Source organism: Phacochoerus africanus, chromosome 10, assembly GCF_016906955.1.
Source record: "Phacochoerus africanus isolate WHEZ1 chromosome 10, ROS_Pafr_v1, whole genome shotgun sequence".
In the NCBI taxonomy this organism is placed as follows: Eukaryota; Metazoa; Chordata; class Mammalia; order Artiodactyla; family Suidae; genus Phacochoerus; species Phacochoerus africanus.
This window is the reverse complement of record NC_062553.1, coordinates 19,523,236-19,548,465: the sequence shown is the minus strand read 5'-3', so window position 1 is coordinate 19,548,465 and position 25,230 is coordinate 19,523,236. Positions and strand designations below refer to the sequence as shown.

The 25,230-nt window shown below is 45.9% G+C and overlaps 1 protein-coding gene across 4 annotated transcripts in view; it reads left to right on the top strand.

The window, feature by feature from the left end:
- The window catches only part of SEL1L3 (SEL1L family member 3), a 115,311-nt gene that overhangs the window by 28,545 nt on the left and 61,536 nt on the right, over positions 1–25,230 (top strand). For all 4 annotated transcript variants that reach the window (XM_047798403.1, XM_047798402.1, XM_047798401.1 and 1 more), the window contains exons 3-9: positions 834–960; positions 2,585–2,706; positions 3,077–3,192; positions 6,075–6,133; positions 14,950–15,082; positions 17,524–17,656; positions 19,474–19,614. In XM_047798403.1, coding sequence (XP_047654359.1) covers positions 834–960; positions 2,585–2,706; positions 3,077–3,192; positions 6,075–6,133; positions 14,950–15,082; positions 17,524–17,656; positions 19,474–19,614 — 831 coding nt within the window. The remainder of the gene's footprint in view (positions 1–833; positions 961–2,584; positions 2,707–3,076; positions 3,193–6,074; positions 6,134–14,949; positions 15,083–17,523; positions 17,657–19,473; positions 19,615–25,230) is intronic.

The window sequence follows — 25,230 nt, the reverse complement described above, 5'->3', positions numbered from 1 at the left end:
CACCAGATCCAAGCCGTGTCTGCGACCTACACCACAGCTCTCGGCAATGTCGGATCCTTAACCCACTGAGTGAGGCCAGGGATTGAACCCGAAACCTCAAGGTTCCTAGTTGGATTTGTTTTCGCTGCACCACAATGAGAACTCCTTAACTGTTTCTATTAAAACAATCATTGTTTTTCTTAGCATTAGAAGGTCAGTATGTAAAATAGTTAAGCACCCAGAACCTAAGCTGGAAACTTGAAATTCAGCTCTATCACTTCTTAGCTCCGTAACTTTAGGCAAGTTATTTTACCTCTCTATACCTCGGGATTTTCATCTGTAGAATGGGACTAATTAAGAATCTCCTTTATAGGAGTTACTGTTGTGGTTCAGCGGTAACAAACCCAACTGGTATCCAAGAGGATATGGGTTTGATCTCTGACCTCACCCAGGGGGTTAAGGATCCAGTGTTGCCATGACCCGTGGTGTGGGTCACAGACACAGCTCAGATGTGGTGTTGCTGTGGCTGTGGCCTAGGCCGGCGGCTACAGCTCCAATTCGACCCCTAGCCTGGGAATCTCCATATGCCACAGATGTGGCCCTAAAAACACAAACACAAAACAAAACAAAACAAATCTCCTTTGTAGGGTTGCTATGAACACGAATTGAGCTAGCTCTGTAGAATGTTTCTCGGCCGTCTAGCATATATTCAGTGTGCAATGAAAGTTTGCTCATATTTTCAGACTTTGTTGAAATGTTTGGCGGGAGCTAGGCAGGGGGTCCAGGAAGAATGTGATGTTGGAAGTAGTGTTTTTCTGGAAATAATTAAAGGGCAGTCATCTTGCTGTTTACAGATGCGGTCACCCTCCTGAGCTTTCTCTATGCCTCGAGTGGAGAAAACACAGGCATCGTGAAGAAGTTCCTGAGGTTTCGGAACCGAGAGCTGGAGGCCACCCGACGCCAGCGGATAGATTACCCAGTGTAAGCAGGGGCTGGTGATGGGCGTCGGTGGGGCAGCTGTGCTCTTTTCATCTAAGGACCACAGCAGGCTAGTGGAGCCAGTTAGGAGGACCTGCCTGTGCCATATGCTTTGGGAAAATGTTGAGATCTACCCAGCTTAGGCAGAATTTGTGGACAGAAACACCTCAACTCGTTCTGAAATTACTCTTGCATGTAGCAGACCGCAGTTTGCTTCAGACGTTGTCTGTCGGTCCTGGGAAGGACCCGAGGAAGGGAGTCAGGTGTTGGAGCCGGAGGCTCTGCAAGGTGTCAGGTGCAGCCAGCCACAGCCCTGCCAGATCGCGGCCTTTGCTTTGCCTCTTCTGTCTTGCAAGTTTGGATGAGCCGCTTGAAATCTCACATCTGATCTCCTCCATTGATTTCAGCAAAACCCAGATATATTTTTTTTCCTTCTGCTGAATGGAAGATGCTGAAAACAGTTCCTGGTTCACCTCGGAACGGATGGATTTAGCAGAGTGATTTAATTCTTCCCATGCTGCTGGCTGTAGAAAGATCTTGAGTCACTTAACTAAGCGTATGTTCTTGCTAAGCCTCCTTGTAATAACTTATCTTCATGAGCTTGCTCAGCTGGGTGGGTCAGGAGGGAGCTGTGTGGCACCATCTGTTTGCATATCTTACCACTGATTTGGAGGCCAGATTATAAAGCCCAGAATATTCTAAAAGGTCTTGCTAAAGAACCTGGGGCCGCTGCCACTTTAACCCAAACTGTGAATTGGTAACGGGCTCATGGAGCGCACGCTCTGTACTGGTTTTGACCTTGATTCATGCTTGACATGCAGAATGCCACTACTCCCAGCTCATCTTTGAACTGCTGGTCACTAGCACATGTGTGGTGTCAAGCAAGTGTTTAAACAAATATTTGCCAAATAATCGGTGGCACACATAGCTTGGCTAGATGTGTCCTAGATAAGCTGACTACCGTTATTTTATCCTCCTTCCACAAATCACAGATGGACAATATTTTTTTCAACTAAAATAGCCCTCGTCCAGAAATGGAACAATTAGAGTAGTTGTTCCATATCGGTCAGCCAGAACTGTGATATTGAACAACCTAATAAGTGCATTAAAATAGTATCTGCGTATCCCAATTAGCATATAGTGATGCCGTTTGCAGACTATGACATTTTTCTGCCTTTGGGCTTTTATCTTTGAAAGAAACAAAATTGCTCAAAAAGCCCTAATTATGTTTTTTTTTTAATCATTGAAATTAGAATAGCTTCTTATCAAATCACCTCTTATTAAAATCCAGATTTTTATTCTGTGTCTGGCTTTCTATGAGCCTTAATCAAGAATTCAAATGGCAAGCGTGTACAATTCTCAAAAAGGCATAAAAAGAGTTTTTGGTGCAAGGTACAATGTCTGCTGGTTTCATACAGTGATGCTTAACTCCTGTCTCTTGCAGTTACTATAACTACCTCCTTTGTCTCAAAAATCAAGCTTTGCAAGCTGATCTCCCAGGATGAACACGAAGTCGCATTCATCCCTTCATTGGAAAGAAAGCAATTTACTCGGTCATTGTTAACTGTAATTACCTGTTCTTGGATGATATCAATCTGCAGAATTTTTCCCCCCCTCACTCTTCTAGGTTTACTGTTTCATTGTGGCTTTATTTGCTCCATTATTGCAAGGCCAATCTCTGTGGGATCCTGTACTTTGTCGATTCTAATGAGATGTACGGCACGCCTTCTGTATTTCTTACCGAAGAGGGTAAGTAGGAAACAGAACGTTTAGAATGATAGTGGGGATTGCTTATGCTCTGTCTATTGACAGAGATATCTGTCTAGAATAAGGAGGATGGTGTCAGCATGGCAGCTGCATGAGAGTGATGGTTTCCAAATATAAACTTCAAGTGAAACTTTTTTCTGGAAGCTTAAAACGAAAGTCTTATTTACAGAGGAATGCACTTATGTGGGGTTGGTTTGGTCGGTTGGTTGTTGGTTTGCTTTGCTTTATTTTTGTTGAAAGGAAGAAGGAATGCAGTCTAGCCTTGTAGGTTTTTAGGGCATTTATTGAAAAGGTGTAGCCACTTCATTCACGCCTATGTGTTTTTTGTGTCTTTCATGCGTTTTCCTTTTAGGCCACCTGCACATTCAAATGCATCTTGTCAAAGGAGATGACCTTGCTGTAAAAACGAAATTCACCATACCTTTGAACGAGTGGCTTCGCCTGGATATCTCTTTTAACGGCGGCCAGGTACCAAAAGCCCGCTCCACCATGAGTCACATCAGCATCATTCCTTTACGTTAAGTGTTGCTGTAAAGTCAGGGAGCTAGGAAATCTGCAAAAAAAAAAAAAATTTGTGGTAACTGATAAACTTTTACAAGCGTACACTTTTTTAAATCAAATTTTTATAGTTGGACGTTTAAATCATCAGAATTCCATCCCATTTAATTAACTTTTAAAGTGCTTCTTTCAACTCTGTGGTGAATGAGTACATAATATAGCCAGCTATATAGCCACAATGATTTGAGCAATTCGGTCTTTTTCTCCTAGTGAGATCGGCTTTGGGGAGATAAATGTTAAAATAGCCTTGGCCATGTTTATACAGGGTTATCAAACCTACTACTTTCTTATTGAAATTTATTGGTTAGTACAGCCAAGAAATGCTTTGACGGTTTTTGGCAGTTAAAACAATTGCTTATGCTTGGCATTAAACAGACAAATAATAAGCAACAAACCTAAGAGGTAATTCTGGAGAGATGGAGGTTCTTTATCCACTTTGTACTATAAAACACTGCACATAACCGTTTCAAGCCCTCATAACACAGATTTTATGGATTATGGCAAGTCTCTTGTTATAATTGAAGATAATTCCATTTCTTGATAGATCCGATGTCACGATGCTACTTTTTTTCTGGTTACTTTATTTTCTCACCAGCACTTCTTATTGATTTGTGATTTTTTGATAACAAAACTGGAAAAGACGTTTTGTTTGTCTTGTGTGTTAGATAATACCCGACTTCCCTTGGCGGTTAGGTCTATCACATTTCCTCTTTTTTTGAAGAGAAAAGGAATCAGGTCAGTCCTTGTAGTTTTCCTGAGAAGAGTCCCTAAGATGTTAGCTGGCATTTTTTAGTATGTTTCCTGAATGATGTTTGGTGACATTGCCATGGTCCATATTTTAGCTTCTCATTTGCATGAGGATTATGATGGCGTTAGAGCATGGCTGCTGCTTTCCCCAAAGGTCAGCTCAGTACTGTGTGTCACTTAAGCAGGTATCGAGTCATCAGAGCAAATCACAGATCTTATTTCGCACCTGCTGTACACAAGGCACTAGGAGCTTATATACTATTTATGGAAGTTACATTAAGCAGGTAAAGGGGTGTCAGAAGGCAAACTTAATTACCAAGTGATTCATATTGATTCACAGCAGAGAGACAGCACTTCATGCTGAGACGCTCAGGGAATGTTTCCTAGAGATGGTTCCTACAGATGGGCAGAGTTTAGATGGAGAAGCGAGGAGGGGGCAGTTTAGCGCATCACTGGGGGCTAGCAGACAAACCAGTTTGAAGTAGAGATTTGCAGACTGCAGAACACTAATAGAAGAAAAAAATGTCCTTAGGGCTAGAATGTGGAGAATATTGAGTATGAGGGAATTTGAATTTCCACTTGCAAGTTAGCACGGCATCACTGCAGCTTTTTGAGCAGAAGAGTAAATCAAAGTAGCCCTTCCATTAAAGAGATGAGTTTACATGAGATGCGAAGAGATGCATGAGATGCATGAGAGATGCAAGGTACATGGCACGGTAAAGCCAAAGAGAAGAATTAGGGAAGTGAAGGAATTGGGAGGAGGTAGAATTAAGTGGCATGGAAAGAAAAAAGACATATATATATATATATACATATATATATATATATATATTTTGTTTTGTTTTGTTTTTGTCTTTTTGCTATTTCTTCGGGCCGCTTCTGCGGCATATGGAGGTTCCCACGCTAGGGGTCGAATCAGAGCTGTAGTCACCGGCCTACGCCAGAGCCACAGCAACGCAGGATCCGAGCCGCATCTGCAACCTACACCACAGCTCACAGCAACGCCGGATCATTAACCCACTGAGCAAGGGCAGGGACCAAACCCGCAACCTCATGGTTCCTAGTCGGATTCGTTAACCACTGCGCCACGACGGGAACTCCCTATATATATATATATATTTTTTTTTTTTTTAAGTAGACTTGCCATTTGTCCTTTTTTCTCCCCATCCTATCTGGTCTCCCTAATACTTATAGGTTCCAAAACAATGCTATTGTTTCTCTATGCAAAAGCCACCTCTGGGGTGAGATTACTATATTCATTGCTTCAACTAAATGGACAGAATGCCTTAAAGTAAATAGTTGGTTTAGAGAAACAACTGGTCTGTGTCATTTTCTTCTCTGAACCAACAATTCCATATGGCAGAATTGGATTGGTTTTCTGGGCTAGCTTTCCTAGCATAGGCATGGTGTGGAAGCCACGTCTTAGAGACTCACATTAAGCCAGAATGTTTTTCCTGAACCCTTGTTCTCGCTGGCCCTGGGGGAGTGAAAGGAGCCCCTGACCCTCAGGGGCTGGTGTCGTAGTCCCAGACACGGGAAGAATACATGACAGCTTAACAACATTCATGCCGAAAACACTGTCACCATTGAAATGACAGTGACGCTTCCCCGAGCCGGTAGGAAACAGCAGTGCGTGAAGAACATTCATCCTCAGTCTTGTTCTTCGCCCTCAGGCTCTCACGGAATCAGACTCAAATTTCAAGACCTCTTTCTGGGCTCTTACACATTTTCTCATCTTTCTCTGCAACAAGCTTTCAAGCACAAGTACCCTGCCCAGACCTTTGGCTTGTAGTTTGGAAGGGTCTGAAATCTGCTGCATTGTCAATCTTTTTTTTTTTTTTTTTTTATCACATCAAGTCATTTGGGGACATTGAATCTCTTTTAGGTCTTAAAATATACGCAGGGTTAGTAAACTGCTTATTTTATGTTTTGCAGAAACTGATCAGGAGACAGACGGTGAAGCATGTGTTACAAGACACTTTCACCCAGGCCGGTGTTTATGACGTGGAGACATAACTGACCCCTGTGTTTCTCTTCCCATGCAGATCGTAGTAACCGCCAGCAGCGGGCAGGATTTGGAAAACTACCATAATCAGACCATTAGGTAAGTGGGATTTCTCTCTTGATTCAGAATTTTGCTGCGTGAGGGTTAAGGAACCTTCGTATTTTCAGCCCTCTACCCTAAAGATATTCTTTTTCCTCCTTCCAGGCAGAGATTCTAACTAGTCTGCCCTGTGGCTAATCTGTGCACTTTCCCCCCCTTTTTTTATTTTTAAAAACTTGCTAATATGCTTGACTTACAATGCTCCGTCACTTTCTACTGTACAGCAAAGTAACCCAGCTATATATATATATGTATATATATATACATTCTTTTTTTCACATTATCTGCCATCATGTTCTATCAAGAATGTAATGAGAAAAAGACAGTCTCTTCAGCAACTGGGGCTGGGAAAACTGGACAGCTGCATGTAAATCAGTGAAATTAGAACACACCCTCACATCGCGCACAAAAATACTCTCAACATGGCTTAAAGACTTAAACGTAGGACAAGACACCATCAAACTCCCAGAAGAGAACAGAGGCAAGACATTCCCGGATATCAACCGTACAAAAGTTTTCTTAGGTCAGCTTCCTGTTTTTTAAATTCCACTCACTCTCCCTGTTTCCCCCCCACACATTCTTTTTTTGTTTCTAAGCAAAAGAAACTAGTTCTCTCTCCAGCTCTCATTGTAAATTCTTCCTGTCATGGAGCTTTATAATTCATTTTCCTTGAAAATTACCTTCTACAAAGGATTCTTGAAAATAAATCAAATTATTAAGGTTGCTTGTTGAGAAGGGTTGGTAACTTTGGCCTAGTATAAAACATAAAAGCAGACAGCCTTCATATTTATGGTTATATTCTAAATTTGAAATGTATGTAACCATTGATATTGGTAGCTTTTCATCCTTATGTAACCATTCCCTACAAGAGTTACAGAAATTGAGAATCGGGTCTTGTTCCTTGTATGGCTTCTTTTAATTTGCTCCTACATCTCTGTTTAAGAGTGGGTTTTAGGGAGTTCCCATTGTGGCTCAGGGGTTAATGAATCCTACTAGGAACCATGAGGTTGCAGGTTTGATCCCTGGCCTTGCTCAGTGGGTTAAGGATCTGACATTACCATGAGCTGTGGTGTAGGTTGCAGATACAGCTTGGATCCCGTGTTGCTGTGGCTCTGGTGTAGGCCGGCGGCTACAGCTCCGATTGGACCCTCAGCCTGGGAACCTCCATATGCCACAGGTGCAGCCATAGAAAAAGGCAAAAAGACAAAAAAAAAAGGGTGGGTTTTATAGTGACAGAATTATGGGGTAACCTTCTTTAGGACTGTAGGATAGCTCATCATAGCTAGATTTATGTGTATACACACGCAGGCTCACACATATACATATATATAAAATCAAATGCTCGAGAATTAAGTTAAAGTACGGAAACAAAAAAAGTTATTAGCTCATATGTATACTTTTGAAAAATGTGTCCGGACTGTTAGGCACTTTGCTTGGGGGGGGGTTCATTTCTTCCTCTTTTAGTCATTTCACTTTGCCAGTCATTTCACTACAGCTGTCTTTCTAAACAAGCTCCATTCACTCAGAGTCCCCACACTGTCCCAATTATCTTGGAAACCAATGATTAAAGAAAAGAAAGAGGGGTGATGATGGGGAAAGGGGAACGCACATTCTGCTTTTTTTTTTTCCTCCACCATTTCTGTTTACATTTAAGTCAGACAGTTTCTTTTAGGACCCTGGGCACATAGAACAATTTTTATTTCCATGACCAGATTAGAGGATTAGAGGTACAGAGAGAGGCTAAGAAGTGTTGGGCCTCAGCCTGCAGGGAGCAAGGCAGGGGTGACTTGACAGCTATATTGAAGCATAGAGGCTGAGGTCAAGGAGCAGAGCAGAAGCCTCAAAATGGACCAGGCAGATTTAGACCAGTCAGAAAGAATTCAGCGGTTATGAGTTTTCTTATATAACAGGTGGCCTTGGGATTTTTTTTTTTTTTTTAAGGGCTGTATCCAAGGCACATGGAAGTTCCCAGGTTAGGGGATGAGTTGGAGCTATAGCTGCAGCCTACCTCATAGCTCACCGCCATGCTGGTTCCATAACCCACTGAGCAAGGCCGGGGATTGAACCTGTGTCCTCGTGGATACTGGTCAGGTTCATTACCGCTGAGCCACAGTGGGAGCTCCGGGATCCTCTATGAGGAGTTCAAGAAGAGGAAAGGCCTGGGTGATTGCTTTGGAGAAAGAAATGATTTTAGAAATCTCCTCAAGTGCTGCATCCTGCCCCAGAAGTGAAGCGTTTGCATGTCTAATCTCAAATCTAATTTCAAATCTAAAGTAATATCTGCCCTTCCTCCCCTGATGCTCACCTCCAACCTCAGACACTTTTGACCATTAATTGACTTTCATGAGGTTTTTTTTTTTTTTTCTTTTTCATTTTCCCCGTAAGGGCTTCCTTTGCTCTTAAAATCTCAGAAACGTAGATGCTGACATGAGTGGAGTGAATCACAGGAAGATCCAAGGCTGGGACCGGGGTGAGCAGGGAGGGGGTGGCCGGAGGCATAGACCTTCTGCATAAAATTTAAGGAGGCACCCAAAAAGCCTCCGTAATTACATTCATCTGCCAAGACTGCCGGAACACAGTACCACAAACGGAGGGGCTTAAACAGCAGAAGGTTAATTGCCTTGCAGTTCTAGAGGCTAGAGGCCCAAGATCAAGGTGTGGGCAGAGCCATGCGCCCTCTGAAGGACAGAGAGAGGCTCTTCTCCAAGCGTCTCTGCAGCCTTTGGTAGTTCTTAGGCTTGTGGCAGCATAACTCCAATCTTCCCTTGGCATTTTCCCTGCGTGAGTGCCTGTCTCCGTCCAAACGTCATGTCGCCTTTATATACGGATACAGTCATATTGGATTAAGGGCCCACCTGTTCCAGTATGATCTCATCTTATATCTGCAATGACCCTATATTCAAATAAGGTCACATTCTGGGAGTGCCTGTTGTGACTCAGTGGGTTAAGAACCTGACCAATATCTATGAGGATGCAGGTTCGATCCCTGGCCTCACTCAGTAGGTTAAGGATCCAGTGTTGCCGTGAGCTGTGGTGTAGGTTGCAGATGCAACTTGGATCTGGCATTGCTGTGGCTGTGGCGTAGGCCAGCAGCTGTAGCTCCGATTCGACCCCTAGCCTGGGAACCTCCGTATGCCTCGGGTGTGGCCCTGAAAAATAAATAAATAAATAAAGCAGATGTTTAAAAAAAAGAATCTATGATGAACAGAATAAAATTTTAAGTAAAGGCAGAATCAGTGTGATCATATAAGATTCCAGAGGTCAGGACTGATTTTCAGGTATGTACCCAATCCACATCCCAGTGAAAGCTTTGAAAAGATGCCTCAATTGGTAACAGAAGTCCCCGAGCCAAGAGTGCCCCTCTTTACTCCCCCCAGCTGCCATTCCCCTACTCCTGGGACCCCCTTCATCAATTGAACAACTAAAGAATTAACCAATTAATTAATTGGACCCACCTGGGGTTCCTGTGGCTAGACTTTTAGAATCTCATTCATCAGAGAGATTTCAGAATGGACCACGCCAGCCAACTAAACATCAGATATTCCAAATGGTTGTAGGTGTTCCAGGGAAAGCCTCTTAATCCTCCTTTTTATTTGCTCTGTAATGTAAACATAATGATAGCTGTTTCCCCACAAAGGTCATGTAGGAAGATCAGTAATTAAACGCTCAGAAGCACAGTGCTGCACGGAGAGAAAGGTTGCAATAACAATTGCAGACCTGTCTAGTGTTGAATTCCAACCATCCATCCTTCCATCCATCCATCATCCATCCAGTAGCTTTCCATTCACCCAACACATTTACCACCTGCCTGACACAGTGCTGGACTCTAGGAATAAAATCAGGAACAACAAGAATACAGTCCATCCCTGCCTTTATGGAACTAAACAATCTAGGGGCAGGAGGACAGATCTTAAATACATTCACAAATAAGTTTAACATTACACATTGCAGTGAAGGCAGGGAAGAATTAAATAGGTTAGCTTGAGAGGATCTAGGGGCCAGAATTTAGTCCAGGTCTTGAGGAAGTGACCGTTAAGATGGGAATTACTTTAAGCTCATTTGAGGCTCTCAGTTCCCCTGCTAAGAACCCTCGAGCCAAAACTAGTCCCTAATTCTAAGCAAGGCCTATTTAACAGCAGAGGCAATTCTGCTCCGCTGCCATCCTCTAAGTATTACATAAAGCAGGGCACTCTCCTTCGGCCAGATAAGAGTAAAGATGGTTTGCTGGCGTGTCTGAGGCTTGCGGAAGGGACAGGCTTGGGCTTTTGCACCGTCTAGCTCAGCTTTTATGTCAACGAAAATGATGACCATCCAACAGTGCAAGGAATCTCTTGCAATCTTGGTGCAGCTACTGAGAATTTTAGAGGAGAAAATGTGGAGGCATCCATGTGGAGGGAGAGCAAGCCGGAGAAATGGAGTAATATTACAGTAAGGATAAAAAATTCAGTGAAAGCAAAGATCCGTAAAGAAGATTCCGGAAGTGTTTTATTTTAATTCAAAAAGTGGAAGTGTTCCCATTGTGGCTTCAATGGGTTAAGAACCTGACATAGTGTCTGTGAGGAGGTGAGTTCGATCCCTGGCCTCGATCAGTGGGTTAAGGATCTGGCATTGCTGCAGCTGTGGTATGGGTCACAGATGTGGCTCAGATCCGGTGTTGCTGTGACTGTGGCGTAGGCTGGCAGCTGCAGCTCTGATTCGACCCCCCTAGCCTGGGGAACCTCCGTATGCTGCAGGTGTGACCATTAAAAAAAAGAAAAATAGAAATGTACATTCATTTGCCAATCTTTCTGATTAGGGCCTTTCCTTTGAGTATGGATCTACTGATTGGAGCTCCCTGTGATCTTTCCGGCATATATGGTACCCAGCTTCTTATGTCTCTGCCAATGGAAAGAAAACAAAGACGTGAAATTAGCAGAGCCCCAAATCCATCTAGACTTCTTCAGTTTCTTTTTCCAGCCTTTTCCAGCTGTCCTAATTCCACAACAGGTTTTTAGTAACCATTCTATCCTGAGTCTACCCAAAATATTCAACTTAATTTTTATGGAATGCATATTTCTTTCTTCCCGATCCATATTTTATTGCATTACGTAAGATTTAATTAGATTGCATGGTTACAATGATCATACAGTTGGCAACAAACACATCTTGCTCTTGCTAAGCACCCAACTCAAGAAATGGCAGCAAAGCTTTAAGAGTAGACTAGGGGAGTTCCTATTGTGGCCCAGTGGTAACGAATCTGACTAGTATCCATGAGAATGTAAGTTCGATCCATGGCCTCGCTCAGTGGGTTAAGGATCCAGCGTCGCCATGAGCTGCAGTGTAGGTCACAGGCATGGCTCAGGTATGGCGTTGCTGTGGCTGTGGTGTAGGCTGACAGCTGTAGCTCTGAGTTGACCCCTAGCCTGGGAACTTCCATGTGCCTCGGGGGTGACCCCAAAAAGGAAAAAAAACAGAAGACGGAGGCCCCAAAGGGTAACGTTCAGCTGGCAAGCATCCAGCATCTTGTAGGGATGGGCCATGAGGTGAGCTGGTGAGCTGGTTAAGCAGAGTTCCTTACGAGAGCTTCTTCTGCAGAAACATTGCTTCGTGTCCACTGAGTGCCCAGTGTTATCTCTTGAGGGTGGTTGGAATATTCAAATCTTTCAAAGTTCTTGAAAAACAGAATCAATTCACAGCTCTCAGGGATAATAACTTTGTGGTCCCACCTAAAACACAAGAGGCCATTATCTTCTCATCCCCCTTCAAGGCTGAGATTCTGGACAAAGAAATAACATGAGAGAAAGCATTTCTTTTCCCCTTTAGTTGCCTTTGTAGAAAGCTAATTTCTAAGTGTGCCCTCCTGCCGCCATCGGTTAATGTTTTCAGGGCGCCCATTTCTTCACCTTTTTGTCTTCCAGCCAGAGCACCTGCTAAGGGTCGGGCTCAGAGTCAGCCCATCCTCTCCCCTGGGATGACCCTGGGTTGCCCGGCTTCTCTGAGCCAACCACTGGTGTGGCTGCTCCGTCTCTATCCGCGTCACCCCGGACCATCGCTCTTGAGCTGCGGGGGCTCCTGGCGTCCCGCCTGACGTACTGTGTCCTTTCCTTCTGCTGCCATCTGCCCTCTGTGCTGCCTGGCTCTTTTGCCTTTGCCTGGCTTCTCACTTGATGCCAGTCTTGACCCCCTCTTGCTGTTCACATATGCTCTGATGGCCCTTGTCCACCTGCTCCTATTTTACCTTCTAAACAGGTAACAAATGCACATGGTTAAAAAAAAAATCAAAACCATGCAAAAAGGTATAGGGTTAGATATCTTGCTTCCAGCTCTGCCCCCATCCACTCCATCCTCTGCTCCCTCCCCTTATGCCATGGGGAAATATTTTTATTAGTTTCTTATGTATGCTCTCAGAATTCTCTCTCTCTCTCTCTCTCTTTTTTTTTTTTTTGGTTTTTTGGCTCTTTTTAGGGCTGCACACACAGCATATGGAGGTTCCCAGGCTAGGGGTCTAATCAGAGCTGTAGCTGCCAACCTACACCACAGCCACAGCAACACCAGATCTGAGCCGTGTCTGTGACCTACACCACAGCTCACGGTAACGCCAGATCCTTAACCCACTGAGCAAGGGCAGGGATCGAACCCGCAACCTCATGGTTCCTAGTCGGATTTGTTTCCACTGCACCATGATGGGAACTCCCAGAATTCTTTTAATTCACATACAAAAAAAAGAAAAAAAGAAAAAAGAAAAAACCCATTCTCCTCTTCTTGGATAAAAAGTGCATTCATTCAAAGTTCCCTTGTGGCGCAGTGGGTTAAGTATCCACTGTTGTCACTGCAGCAGCCTAGGTTGCTGCTGTGGTGCATATTCAGTCCCTGGCCTGGGAACTTCCACATGCTGCAGACTCGGCCAAAAAAAAAGGATGTATGTTGTTCTGCTCTTTCACTTTTATTTTTTTCACTTAGCAATGTACTTGAGGGAGTTCTCCAGGTGAGAACACGGAGCCCTTTGTCCAGGAGCTCTTGGAAAGATGTGGGCACCGGTCCTCAGTGACGGACACCTGGAGTTTTCCAGTCTTATTCCTTGCTGCAAGGAATAACTTTGTGCATTTTTTCATGCCTACCCATTTCTTTCCCTCTATTTTCCTTCCTGATCCTTCAAGTCTTTCAGGACAAGGCAGACTTCTAACACATCACCTGCGCTAGCTTTTCATCTTTGGCCAAGTCCTTTGACCTTGCTGTGGCCTCCTCCTAACTCTGAATTTGACCTCAGTTCTTACCTGATAGGTTTTTTTTTTTTTTTGGCTTTTTGGCTTTTGGGCTTTTGGGCTTTTTGCCATTTCTAGGGCCGCTCCTGCGGCCTATGGAGGTTCCCAGGCTAGGGATCTAATCAGAGCTGTAGCCGCCGGCCTACACCAGAGCCACAGCAACGCGGGATCCGAGCCGAGTCTGCAACCTACATCACAGCTCACGGCAATGCCGGATCCTTTAACCCACTGAGCAAGGGCAGGGATCGAACCCGCAACCTCATGGTTCCTAGTCGGATTTGTTAACCACTCAGCCACGTCAGGATCTCCTGATAGGATATGTTTTTATTTTCCTCCACCTCCACCTTCTACCCAATCAACAAGTTTTCTTTTTTCCTTTCAGAGCAAAATGCTTCCAGTTAAGATTAGCAATTCCAAATAATTCCGGGGATGCTAAACAAGTCACCAATATCAATAGCCGGCCTGTACTGAATTCTTATGATGGGCTGGGCACTGCCACTGGATGCTACATGTTGTCACATCTACTTAATTCTCGTACCAACCCAGTAAGAGAGGAAGTTTCATTTTACTAATGAGAAAACTCAGTCTCAGAGAGGTTAAGCAACTGATCCAAGGTCACACAGCTGGTAAATAACAAAGTTGGGATCCTAGCCTAAGCCTGCCTGACCCCACTGTGACCCCATCTTCTAGAACTCGAGAGTAAAGGGTTGGTATATGTGTGACTGGGTCACTTTACTGTATGGCAGAAATTGGCATGACGCTGTAAATTAACCATACTTAAATTTAAAAAATGTAAGAAATGAATTGTAAAAAAAATAAAATAATGCCACTTGGGGAAGAAAACAGTGGTTGTAGACATGAATGTTTAAGATGTACTAATTAACCTTTTTTTTTTTTTGGTCTTTTGTCTTTTTTAGGGCTGCACCTGCAGCATATGGAGGTTCCCAGGCTAGGAGTTGAATCAGAGCTGTAGCTGCCGGCCTACACCACAGCCACAGCAACGCCAGATCCAAGCTGCATCTCCAACCTACACCACAGCTCACGGCAATGCCGGATCCTTAACCCACTGAGTGAGGCCAGGGATCAAACCCGCAACCTCATAGTTCCTAGTTGGATTTATTTCCGATGCACCACGATGGGAACTCTTGAACCTTTAAATAAGAGAGTTTGTTTGACTAATTGTAATCAACCTTTTTTTTTCTTTTTGTCTTTTTGGCCACTCTGTGGCGTATGGAGTTCCCAGGCCAGGAATCAGATCTGAGCCACAGCTACAACCCAAGCCACAGCTGAGGCAACACCAGATCCTTAACCCACTGTGCCAGGCCTGGGATTGAACCTGCGTCCCAGGCCTCGCAGGACGCCACTGATCCTATTGCCCCACCGTAGGAACTCCTGTAGTCAACCTTTTAATATAGTAAAACAGGATATTTTTCTGGGGAAAAAAAGGGGGGGGGTGTAAAGGGTTTGTGAAAATTTGGGGGTGTTTAAGTCAAGGAGAGTCAATGAAAGTGTCTTTAAAAAAATCTGTTCAGACCCAAAATTCTCTTAATCCTTTGTTTAACCCTTTGTCTCTAGCTTCCGTGAAGATTTCCATTATAATGACACCGATGGATACTTCATTATTGGGGGGAGCAGGTATGTGGCCGGCATCGAAGGGTTTTTTGGACCCCTGAAGTACTATCGTCTCCATGCTCTGCACCCTGCACAGGTGAGCCCTGGAGCCGGGTGGGGGGGGGGGCGGTGGCAGTGGGGACCAAGGAGTTTGAGTTTTCAACTGCTCGTGGGTGATGGACACGTGGCTCGGGGACACTCAGCCCAGTCCAGTGCAAACAAAAGATCTATCCAAGCCTGACCTCCCATCCGCTCTGTCACAAACATAATTAATATGGAGCCTTTCCCCCCAGCAAATGGGATAATAGATTTTCTGTGAACATTTGGTTCATTTAGTACTCATAAAATGGAAACCATTTACTTCCTCTGTTTTAATAACTAGTAGCTTAATTATAGAGTAGATTTTTATCAGGCTGTTGCCTATCCAGTGATTAAGCTAATGAAAGGAGAGAATCTTAGTTATTTGGTAAAGCTTCTTTTATACGCTCTTATTTAAAGTATCAGAAGAGGAGATATTCCAGCAAATTAGAATCTTGGCTCTGCTTGCTGCTCTCTCCAGAAACGCGGGCCTTTGGCTCCCACTGGGTGGCTGGGCTGTGGGGTGCGGTAGAGGTCACAGAGGGCTTTGTAGTCAGAACTGAATTCTCATACCCAAGAGCCACTCACAGGGAGTTGCTGCTGTGGCTCAGCAGTAACAAACCTGACTAGCATCCCTGAGGATGCAGGTTGGATCCCTGGTCTCGCTCAGTGGGTTGGGGATCCGGCCTTGCAGTGAGTTCTGGTGTAGGTCACAGACATGGTTTGGATCCCGCATTGCTGCGGCTGTGGCATAGGCGGGCAGCTGCAGCCCCAATTTGACCCCTACCTAGCCTGGGAACTTCCACACGCTTCAGATGCAGCCTTAAAAAGAAAAAAAAAAGCCACTCACAGACAGAATGGAATCATCCAGCTCCAGGCCAGCTCCAGCAGGGCTGGTGGACAGAGGAGGGCTGCTCCAGCAGGGCTGGTGGACAGAGGAACCTTCACTTGATTGCTTTTTGTGTCTTGGGAAGATCACCGGATACCTAAAAAAGGGACATTTTTTCGTTCCCGGGACCTTCTGGGGTTTGTTCTGGGAAAAGCAGGAGTCACTAGGCAAAGTCAATTAGGAAAAATGGGGGCACCTTATCACCATGGGTCACCTTAGAGCCCCTGTTGAGAGACTTCAGTAAAAGGAAAAAAAGTGAAATTCATGTATTCATTTGTGCAACAGATACTTAATAAGCACCTACTATGTACCAGGCTCTGTGCAAGATGCTGGGACATCCAAGATTAAGGTGATGGCTTTCCTTTTTTTTTTTTTTGAAGGTTTTTCACACTCAGAAATCTATTTAATAGCATGAGAAGTACGTACATACATATATATAAATACACATGTACATACATCACATGCATATGCACAGATATACATATTGATATGTAAAAAACACAAAACAAACCTTTCTAAGAATACAGACCGTTGATACAGTTCAGTGTATTCTGATATTTTGTGTCCTGCTTTATAAAAGATAAAATCACTGCTGGCTACACACGCTGAAGTAATTTCACGACCCTCCAATGGATCACAACCTGCATTTTGAAAACCACTGAGTTGAGACAAGGCATCTGCTCATGAGGAATTCCCTACCTGGATCTTAAACACATCAGTCATGAAAGAATAGGGTACCTAGAGTTCCTGTCGTGGCTCAGTGGTTAACGCATCCGACTAGGAACCATGAGGTTGCGGGTTTGATCCCTGGCCTCGCTCAGTGGGTTAAGGCAGCTCAGTGGGTTGCCGTGAGCTGTGGTGTAGGTTGCAGACCCAGCTCGGATCTGGTGTTTGTGTGGCTCTGGCGTAGGCCAGCGGCTATAGCTCCAATTAGGGCCCTAGCCTGGGAACCTCCAGATGCCGCTGGTGCGGCCCTAAAAAGACACACACACACACAAAAAGAAGAAGAATAGGGTACCTGCTTTAGTTCAGACCTGAGCACAGTGTTGGGAGGGCCCAGATGGGATCCTCTGTGTGAGTCCACATGTGAGGGTGGGGTGGGCTGTTAGGGAGGCAGCCCTGAAGTGATGACCTTGGATCTGGCTTTTGGAGGTTGAACAAGAACCTTCCAAGCACAAGAAAGGGGGAGGAGGGCTTCCAGGCAGCAGGCACAGCCCGGGTAGACTTGGAGTCTGTTGGGAACTCAGGGGAGATGAATGTCGTTTTCTGGGGACAGCATGCAGCAGCGAGGAGAAGAGGATGGAGGCCCGGTGCCTGGGAAATCCTGACATTTAAGAAGCTCTGCAGAGAAGATGCCACAAAAGGAAGCTGGAGAGAAGCGATCCGAGCCGGCTGGTCCTTGAATTACTAGCAACCCCTTCCTTTGAGAATCTAGAGCAGATGACCTGTGTACAAACAGGCCACCTGCTGATATCAGTGGGGGAAGGAAATCCATTTGACCATCACCTCACAGGCATCCATGGGGGTTTGATAACAGTTGTTGTTCATTCTGTTTTCTTGCCTGCTTGTAGATTTTCAATCCCCTCCTTGAGAAGCAACTTGCTGAGCAAATCAAGTTATATTATGAAAGATGTGGAGAGGTTCAAGAAATCGTGTCTGTGTATACATCCACCGTACAGCAGGGGGGCGGGAGGCCAGAAGCATGTAAGTATTGAGCCTCAGGTGAGCCGTTTTTAGCTCTGGGCCTTTGTATCGACTCCTTTGGCTTCTTTCTAAGGGTTGAAATAGAACATATGCGTCTTGACCAATGGGGACAAGTGTGACCTCCCCAGATAGATGCAAATGAAAGTATACCTTCCACCTGGATCCCAACGGGCCCACCCGCCAGCAAGAACCCAAACCTGCCTTGTAGCTTCAACCAGCCGTAATTTAGTTTAAGAATATAAATGCGAGTGTTTTGAACCTCAAATTACATTATCCCCATCCGTAATGGGATCTCGGGCCAGTCTAAGGAAATAGAAATGAATTGGAAAATAAATTAATCATTAGAAATGTTTCCCCATCGGTGCACTTTTGTCTTGGACCATTAATATCTGAATATTAGCTTTCAGAAACGTTGAACAATGACTTTGTTGTTTGGCGCTGGGTTTTATTTTTTGAATCCTTGAAATTGACTCATTCCGGAAGACATGGGTAATTCTTCAACAGAAGGAATGAAGTGCAAACAGACCGCTTTCATGCCTGCCCATATTTGCACAGACATCCTCTAATTCACATGGAGAATGTATCTGCTCTAAAATTCATCCCATCCTGAAGTTCCCCTTGTGGCACCGTGGTTAACGAATCCGACTAGGAACCATGAGGTCGAGGGTTCGATCCCTGGCCTCGCTCAGTGGGTTAAACAATCCGGTGATGCCCTGAGCTGTGGTGTAGGTTCCAGACGTGGCTTGGATCCCACGTTGCTGTGGCTCTGGCGTAGGCCGGTGGCTACAGCTCCAATTAGACCCCTAGCCTGGGAACCTCCACATGCCGCGAGAGCGGCCCTAGAAAAGACAAAAAATAAATAAATCAAATAAAATACAATTCTTCCCATCCTGTCTTCCAGTGTTCCAGCTTGGATCTAGCACTTGTAAATTTCTCTGGCAATAGATCTTCTTGCATGATATGGTGGCACTAGAGTTAGTCACATATGTTCCTTCTGAGAGCGAAATTCCTACGGGCCCTTTGCCATCAGCAAAAGTGAATTGAGTGTTTGAATCCTGCTTAAATAGCTCAACATCTCCAGAGCCCAAACTCCCCGTTCCAGGCCGTGGAGGGAGGGCTGCATTTTGGACACACCCCATTCTGATATAGGGTTCACATTGAACGGTCCTAGGAAGCGATTAGAGATGGTGATGGGTGAGCGTAGAAAGGCCACTCTTCCACAGTTTAAGAAGAGGCTCTCCTATTCCCCCAGCTGTCGCTCTCACCGCTGAATCATCCAGAAAATATGATGCTGTCAGAAGAGGGGGAAGGTGTGTAGGAATAGTAATATCGCAGACAGGAAAGAAACTGATTTTGATAGCTGATGTAATTTCAGGAGAGATACCCGGAGTCGGAAGGCCAGTCTTGCATGCTGATCCGTTTGGTGGCATTGGGGAGATTTTTCTAACATCTTCTGCTGCCTCGCCTCCCTGGGGGTCCCTGTGCTTCGCTCCTCGGCTCACGCTGCCAACAAAATGGCCTAGATATTGGCCTCCTGGGGACCAGTCCGAGGCCAGCTGCTCATTCTGTAGAATTATTCAACAGCTATCAGCAACGTTGGCACACGTCCCTCGGACTTGGCTTTGAATTTGTGACCTGAAGGGTAGAGGCAGGGTAGCCAATTTCAAATCCCCGACGCACCTGAACCAAACCAACCTCCAGTAACGTTAAGTCTGACCTTTGACTTCTAGTTCCTCTTAAAAGAAGGGGTTTAAAGAGGTGAGACCTTGGCTTTTAAAAATAAGAGGAACGGTGTCTTATGTTACCCTTGCCCGTAGGCGGCCTCCGGAATTCCTACCTGGACCTGCAGCGCAGATACGGGAGGCCCTCGACGTGCAGAGCCTTCCCCTGGGAGAAGGAGCTGAGAGCCAGGCACCAGAGCTTGTTCCAGGCCTTGCTGGAGATGGGGTTGGTGACAGGTAATTGGGTCGGTGCCTCGCCTTTGGACGCCGGTTAGAAAGGTCCTTGGTTTTCTGCCTACCCTCAGCCTCATTGGTGATTTATGCCTCAAAGTTATTTTTAACCCTAGTGTTCCAGCTTAATTTCAAATTTAAATTCTGCCCTTGTATGTCCACAGCTTTCAGTATATCTGTGCACATTTCCAACACCAAATACAGAAACTTAGGTTTAGGAATCACTTGAGCAGTTCTTTTTTTTTTTTTTTTTTTTTTTTGCCTTTTCTTGAGCCACTCCCACGGCATATGGAGATTTCCAGGCCAGGGGTCAAATCAGAGCTGTAACCACTGGCCTATGCCAGAGCCACAGCAATACTGGATCCGAGCTGCGTCTGTGACCCACACCACAGCTCACGGCAACGCTGGATCCTTAACCCACTGGGCAAGGCCAGGGATCCAACCCTCGACCTCATGGTTCCTAGTCGGATTCGTTAACCACTGAGCCCCAACGGGAACTCCTTGAGCAGTTCTTTACTTAAAGCCAAGGCAACACGCAAACAGCCGGCAGCCAGAGCTGGCCCTCAAATGTGATTGCCTCAACCTACACATTGCTGTCCATTAAAATTAGTTAGCATTATCTTAAAACTTGTATGAAAATGCACATTTTTTTTCTCAAAAAAGTTAGAAGATCTGGCAACCCTGGGCCCCCCGTTCCTGAGGGGTCGCAATCCCAGAGGTGGGCGGTTGGCCCAGGCGTGCTCTGTCCATCCGCAGCCCCCGCTGCCTCTCTTTGAGCATCTCCTGCCTGCTTCATTCATAGGCCTCATGTGTCTGGGCCCTCAGGCACTTGAACTTGGGACCCGTGCTTTGAAGTCCACTTTAAGCAGCCTCTCAAGAATCTGTGTATACTTTCCAAATGTGGATGGCTTCTCGCGAAGTCCGTTGCAAGTTAGGTTTGCTTAGTACTTAAGTATGCACGGGAGGACCACGAGGGACTCTGAAATGATGTCTGTTAGGAAGAGGAGAGAAGCTGGAGGCGTTCCGTCTGGGGAAGGGAATGGTGAGGAAGGTGATGAGAGCTGTCTTAGGGTGAGCCGCAGCCTATGCAATTCCTGGGCCACATGACCAGACCCTGGAGTTAGGGCAATGCAGAGACTGACTTCATACAAGAACTTCCTAAGAACCTCCGTATCCAGTGGAATACATTCTCTTTGCAAATAGTGCTTCACCATCTTGAAGGAATTCAAGCCCTACAAGCTATTTCATCTTTGGTTCATTTGCTCTTTGCTGAGTGACTGCTCAGTGCCTTGGCTAGACTTCAGAGATAAGGAAAATAACCCAAGGTCCCTGCCCTTGAAGGGCAGACTTGAAAGCAAAGAGAAATGGTAATGTATTTTAAAAAAAATAGAAGCTATGGGAGACATGGGAAGAGACACAAAGAAATGAGGGGTCAGTTCTACTTGGAAGTCTAGAGTGTTCAAGGAAGACTTCCTGGATGAGGTGACACTGGGATTGATTCTTGATGGGTCGGTTGGTGTCTGCCAGATAAGCAAGGTGAGGGTGAGCATTGCAGGCAGAGTAGAGACAGAGAGGTGGGGATGGCACAGCATTTTTAATGACATGCAGGGGGTTTGGGAAGCAGGAGAGGGCCTGGAGAGTGCTGACTCCGACTCAAGCTCAGACTCCATCCTGAGAATTTTTGGCTTTACCTCGTATGTGACCTGTGGAAGGGTTTCAAGTAAAGGGCAGAGGTGTGATTAGATTTAGGTTTTTGAGGTCACTCTTGGAAGCAACTGGAGATTGGGGGAGATGAACTAGAGGATGTAGAGTTGGAAGCAGGAACTGGTCCATTGCATGGTCCAGGGAGGAGAGGATGCAGGCCTGAATGGGGCAGAAGGATGGAGCTGGAGCCAAAGCATATAACAGGGTTGGCTCTGAGGGACTACATCACTGCCAGGATCCTGGCAAGGGAGGCCATGTGGAGTCGGGTCTCAGCATAGCCTCTGCAGCCAGGGGACCTGATTCCAATTGTAACTTAGCACTTACCAGCTGTATGATCTTGGGCAAGCTACTTCATTTCTCCGAGCCTCAGTTTTCTCATCTGCAAAATGGGAATGATAATAGTCTCTCTCCCTCCCTCTCTCTCTCTCTCCCCCCCCCCCTTGTGTTGGGTTAAGTTCACTGAGACTCAGAAGAATATCAGCGCTCAGTAAAGTACATGTAAACAGCGTTTCTTGACCTTGGCACTCCTGACATTTCAGACTGGATAATTCGGTGTGATGAGGGGCTGTCCTGTGCATCGTAGAATGTTTAGCTGCATTTCTGATCTCTACTCACGAAACGTCAACACCACTCCCTCCCCTCCCTTGACCCCCCCTCTTAAGTGTGACAACCAAAAGTGTCTCCAGACATTGCCAAGTGTTCCCAAGGAGGCCCAGTCGCCCCCGGTTGAGAATCACTGCCGTATAAGTGTTATACTCTTATTACCCGGCAGAGACAATTCCCAGGTTTTCGTGGGTCTTCTGGGAGGTGGTGGAGCCACCCCCAGAGACAGGTGAACACAAGAGGGAGATGCATATTGGCAAGTGTAGGCTGAGACCACATCCACCTCAAAGCTGGTCTCACCAGATGTATTTAAATATAGTTGTGCTGCTTGGGAACAGGAGTGAATCTTTTTCACAAAACATTCTTTTTAGAGCAAATCCTCTTAATAAAGAACGTTTTTGTGTTATTTCTCCAGCTCAGAAGTTTTGTTTATAAGAATTCAGAATGATTTTATTCTCCATGGGGGAGCTGGAAAGGGAGCTAGTTTAAAAATCCAAATCACGAGCCCCCGTACCTTAAGATTTGTTTGGGCGGGGTGCGGACCTGTGTCTGCAACAGGAATACATTCCGCTGACCTCTGTTAGGTTTGTGGGGCCCCATCTCTGGTGGGAGAGGGGGGCTAAGAGCCAGGTTTGTCACTTTAGGCTCTGCTGGTGCCCAACCAGCCAGTCCGGTCTTTGTGATGCCAAGTCTGCTTAGGTCAACGCCAAGGCATGTACCCAGAGGGGCCTCTGCCTCCCGGGGCGCTCAGCCACCTGCATCCTGCCTCTTTCTGCCATTTCCTGGGGATGAGAAGCAGGCGGTGTGGCGGTGGCGGGGGGGGGGGGGGGGGGGGGCAAATCTCCAGAACTGACCTCAGGCCCCATTCCATTCTGCCTTTGGTCCTGGTACCCGTTCTTCTAGTTGACATCGCCTCCCCCCACCCCCTGCCCACCGCCCCAGCTCCGGCTCCCGCTCTGGGACTGGGGAGGCTTCTGGCAGTAGAGCTTCCACTCTTCATTAAAATGCATCTCTGCCTGACACACTGCGCTTGCGCGGGGTGGTCATAGTGTCCTACTGGCTCACCCCGGAGAGAGGTTGGTGTCCTACCCTGTACCCGGTTTCTAACAATCCTGAAAGAAATGCAGAAAAATTGATTTTGTAAATTGTGGGTTAAAGAGAGAGAGAGAGAGAGCGCTTACCTTATTTACTTCTTTTACTTTGGGCTCCTGTAAAAAGGAGAGGCGTCAGGGAGTTCCTGTTGCAGCTCAGCGGGTTAAGGATCTGTTGTTGCTGTGAGCTGTGGTGTAGGCCACAGATGTGGCTTGGATCTGGCGTTGCTGTGGCTCTGGCATGGGCTGGCAGCCGCAGCTCCGATTCGACCCCTAGCCTGGGAACCTCCATATGCCACAGGTGCAGCCGTAGGGGGAAAAAAAAAAGACTAGTCAGACTGGTGTGACTGTGTGTGTATTTGTGGTCCCTCTGTGAGGGTCTCACTGGTTTTGCAGGGATCTGACCACTCTAGTTAATAGGAACTATGTTTGCATTGTGTTTTCTGAAGCGGGCCTGCACTGTTCGGTCCTGTTGGCTAGTAGACGTTCCTAGAATGTCCCCATCATATTATGGGTCTCGTATCTGAGATGAGCTATAGGAAGGGGCTCAAGGATCGGATGCAGGCTGCTCGGAATTCCTGCTGTAGGAAGTGAGTAGGTGCCGTAACAGAGATGTGGCCTGTAACCGTGTGACTTCTTTGTCATTCATTCACCAGACAAGTATTGAAGAAGGGGCCCCTGTGAGCCGGGATAGAGCAAAGATGGGGCTGTGTTTTGAATGAGTTACTTAGGCTAAGGGCAAAGAAAAACAATTCCCGTCATTTCCGCAAAGGGAATTAATTGGTAGAATTATTTTTTTCCGACATTAAAAATATGCATATGACAGTGTGAGACAATGGTGTGTAGTTTCTGGTTCTTTGCGACAGACTCTCTGTTTTCTTGGCAGCATCGTCTCACGTATCCGGCCAACACCACTGCCAGCCCGCTACGCACGTATGTTTTAGACTTGAGCGTTTTCCCCCAAACCTGTGCGATTTTAGATGGATCATCTGCTCTTGCTCAAAGCCAACAGTGCCAGAACGTGGCAGGGAGTGCGAAGTCAGAAGCTGGGGCTTCCTCAGCAACCAGTCGGATATCTCTGCATCTTGCCCAGTGAGTCAGGAATGGTCACCGCCTTCTAGTTGTTCTCAAAAGATGAAACTCTGTTTTTCTACTTACAAAAGAGAATCGCCAAATCAGTATACCTTCATTCTTTGCAGGACTGTAATTTTTTTAATTTACTTTTTTATTTTTTGCTTTTTTAGGCCCACACCTGCGGCATATGGAAGTTTCCAGGCTAGCGGTCGAATTGGAGCTGCAGCGGAGGCCACAGCCACAGCCGAGGCCACAGCCACAGCCACACCAGATCCGAGCTGCATCTGCAACTTCCGCCACAGCTTGAGGCAGCACTGGATCCTTAACCCACTGAGTGAGGCCAGGGATCGAACTTGCATCCTCATGGATACTAGTCAGATTCGCTTCCACTGAGCCACAATGAGAACTCCTTTTTTAAAAAATGTGTGGTAAAATGCGCAGAACAAACATTCCCCGTCGTAACCCTTTTTAAGTTTACTCTTTGGTAGCATTAAGTACGTTCTCTGAACTCATTAAACCGTAACTCGCCATCCTGCCCCCACCCCCCGGTCCCTGGCGACCCCCATTCTACTTCCCGTGTCTACCAACTTGACAGTTCTAGGTCCCTCATAGAGTGCATTGCTCCTTATTTGTCTTTTTGTGATTGGCTAATTTCATTGAGCCTCAAGTCCTCAAAATTCATCCATAGTGTAGCCTGCATCCGAATGCCCTTTTTTTTTTTTTTTCTGTTTTTTTAGGGCCACAACCACGGTCTGTGGAAGGTCCCAGGCTAGGGGTTGAATCAGAGCTACAGCTGCCAGCCTACGCCTCAGCCACAGCAACTTGGCATCCGAGCCTCATCTGTGCCCTATACCACAGCTCACAGTAACACCGGATCCTCAACCCACAGAGCAAGACCAGGGGTCAAACCTGCATCCTCATTTCTGCTGCCCACATGGGAACTCTGTGAATGGCCTGAATAACATTCCATTGTTTGCAGATTCCACATTTTGCTTATTCATTTATTTCTTGATGGACCCTTGAAGTGCTCCCCCCTTGGCTATTGTGAGTAGTGCTGCTGTGAACCTGGTGTACAAGTATCTCTTCAAGGACTTGCCTTTCTTTTTTGGGGGGGGGGGGAGCTTTTTGGCTTTTTGCCATTTCTAGAGCT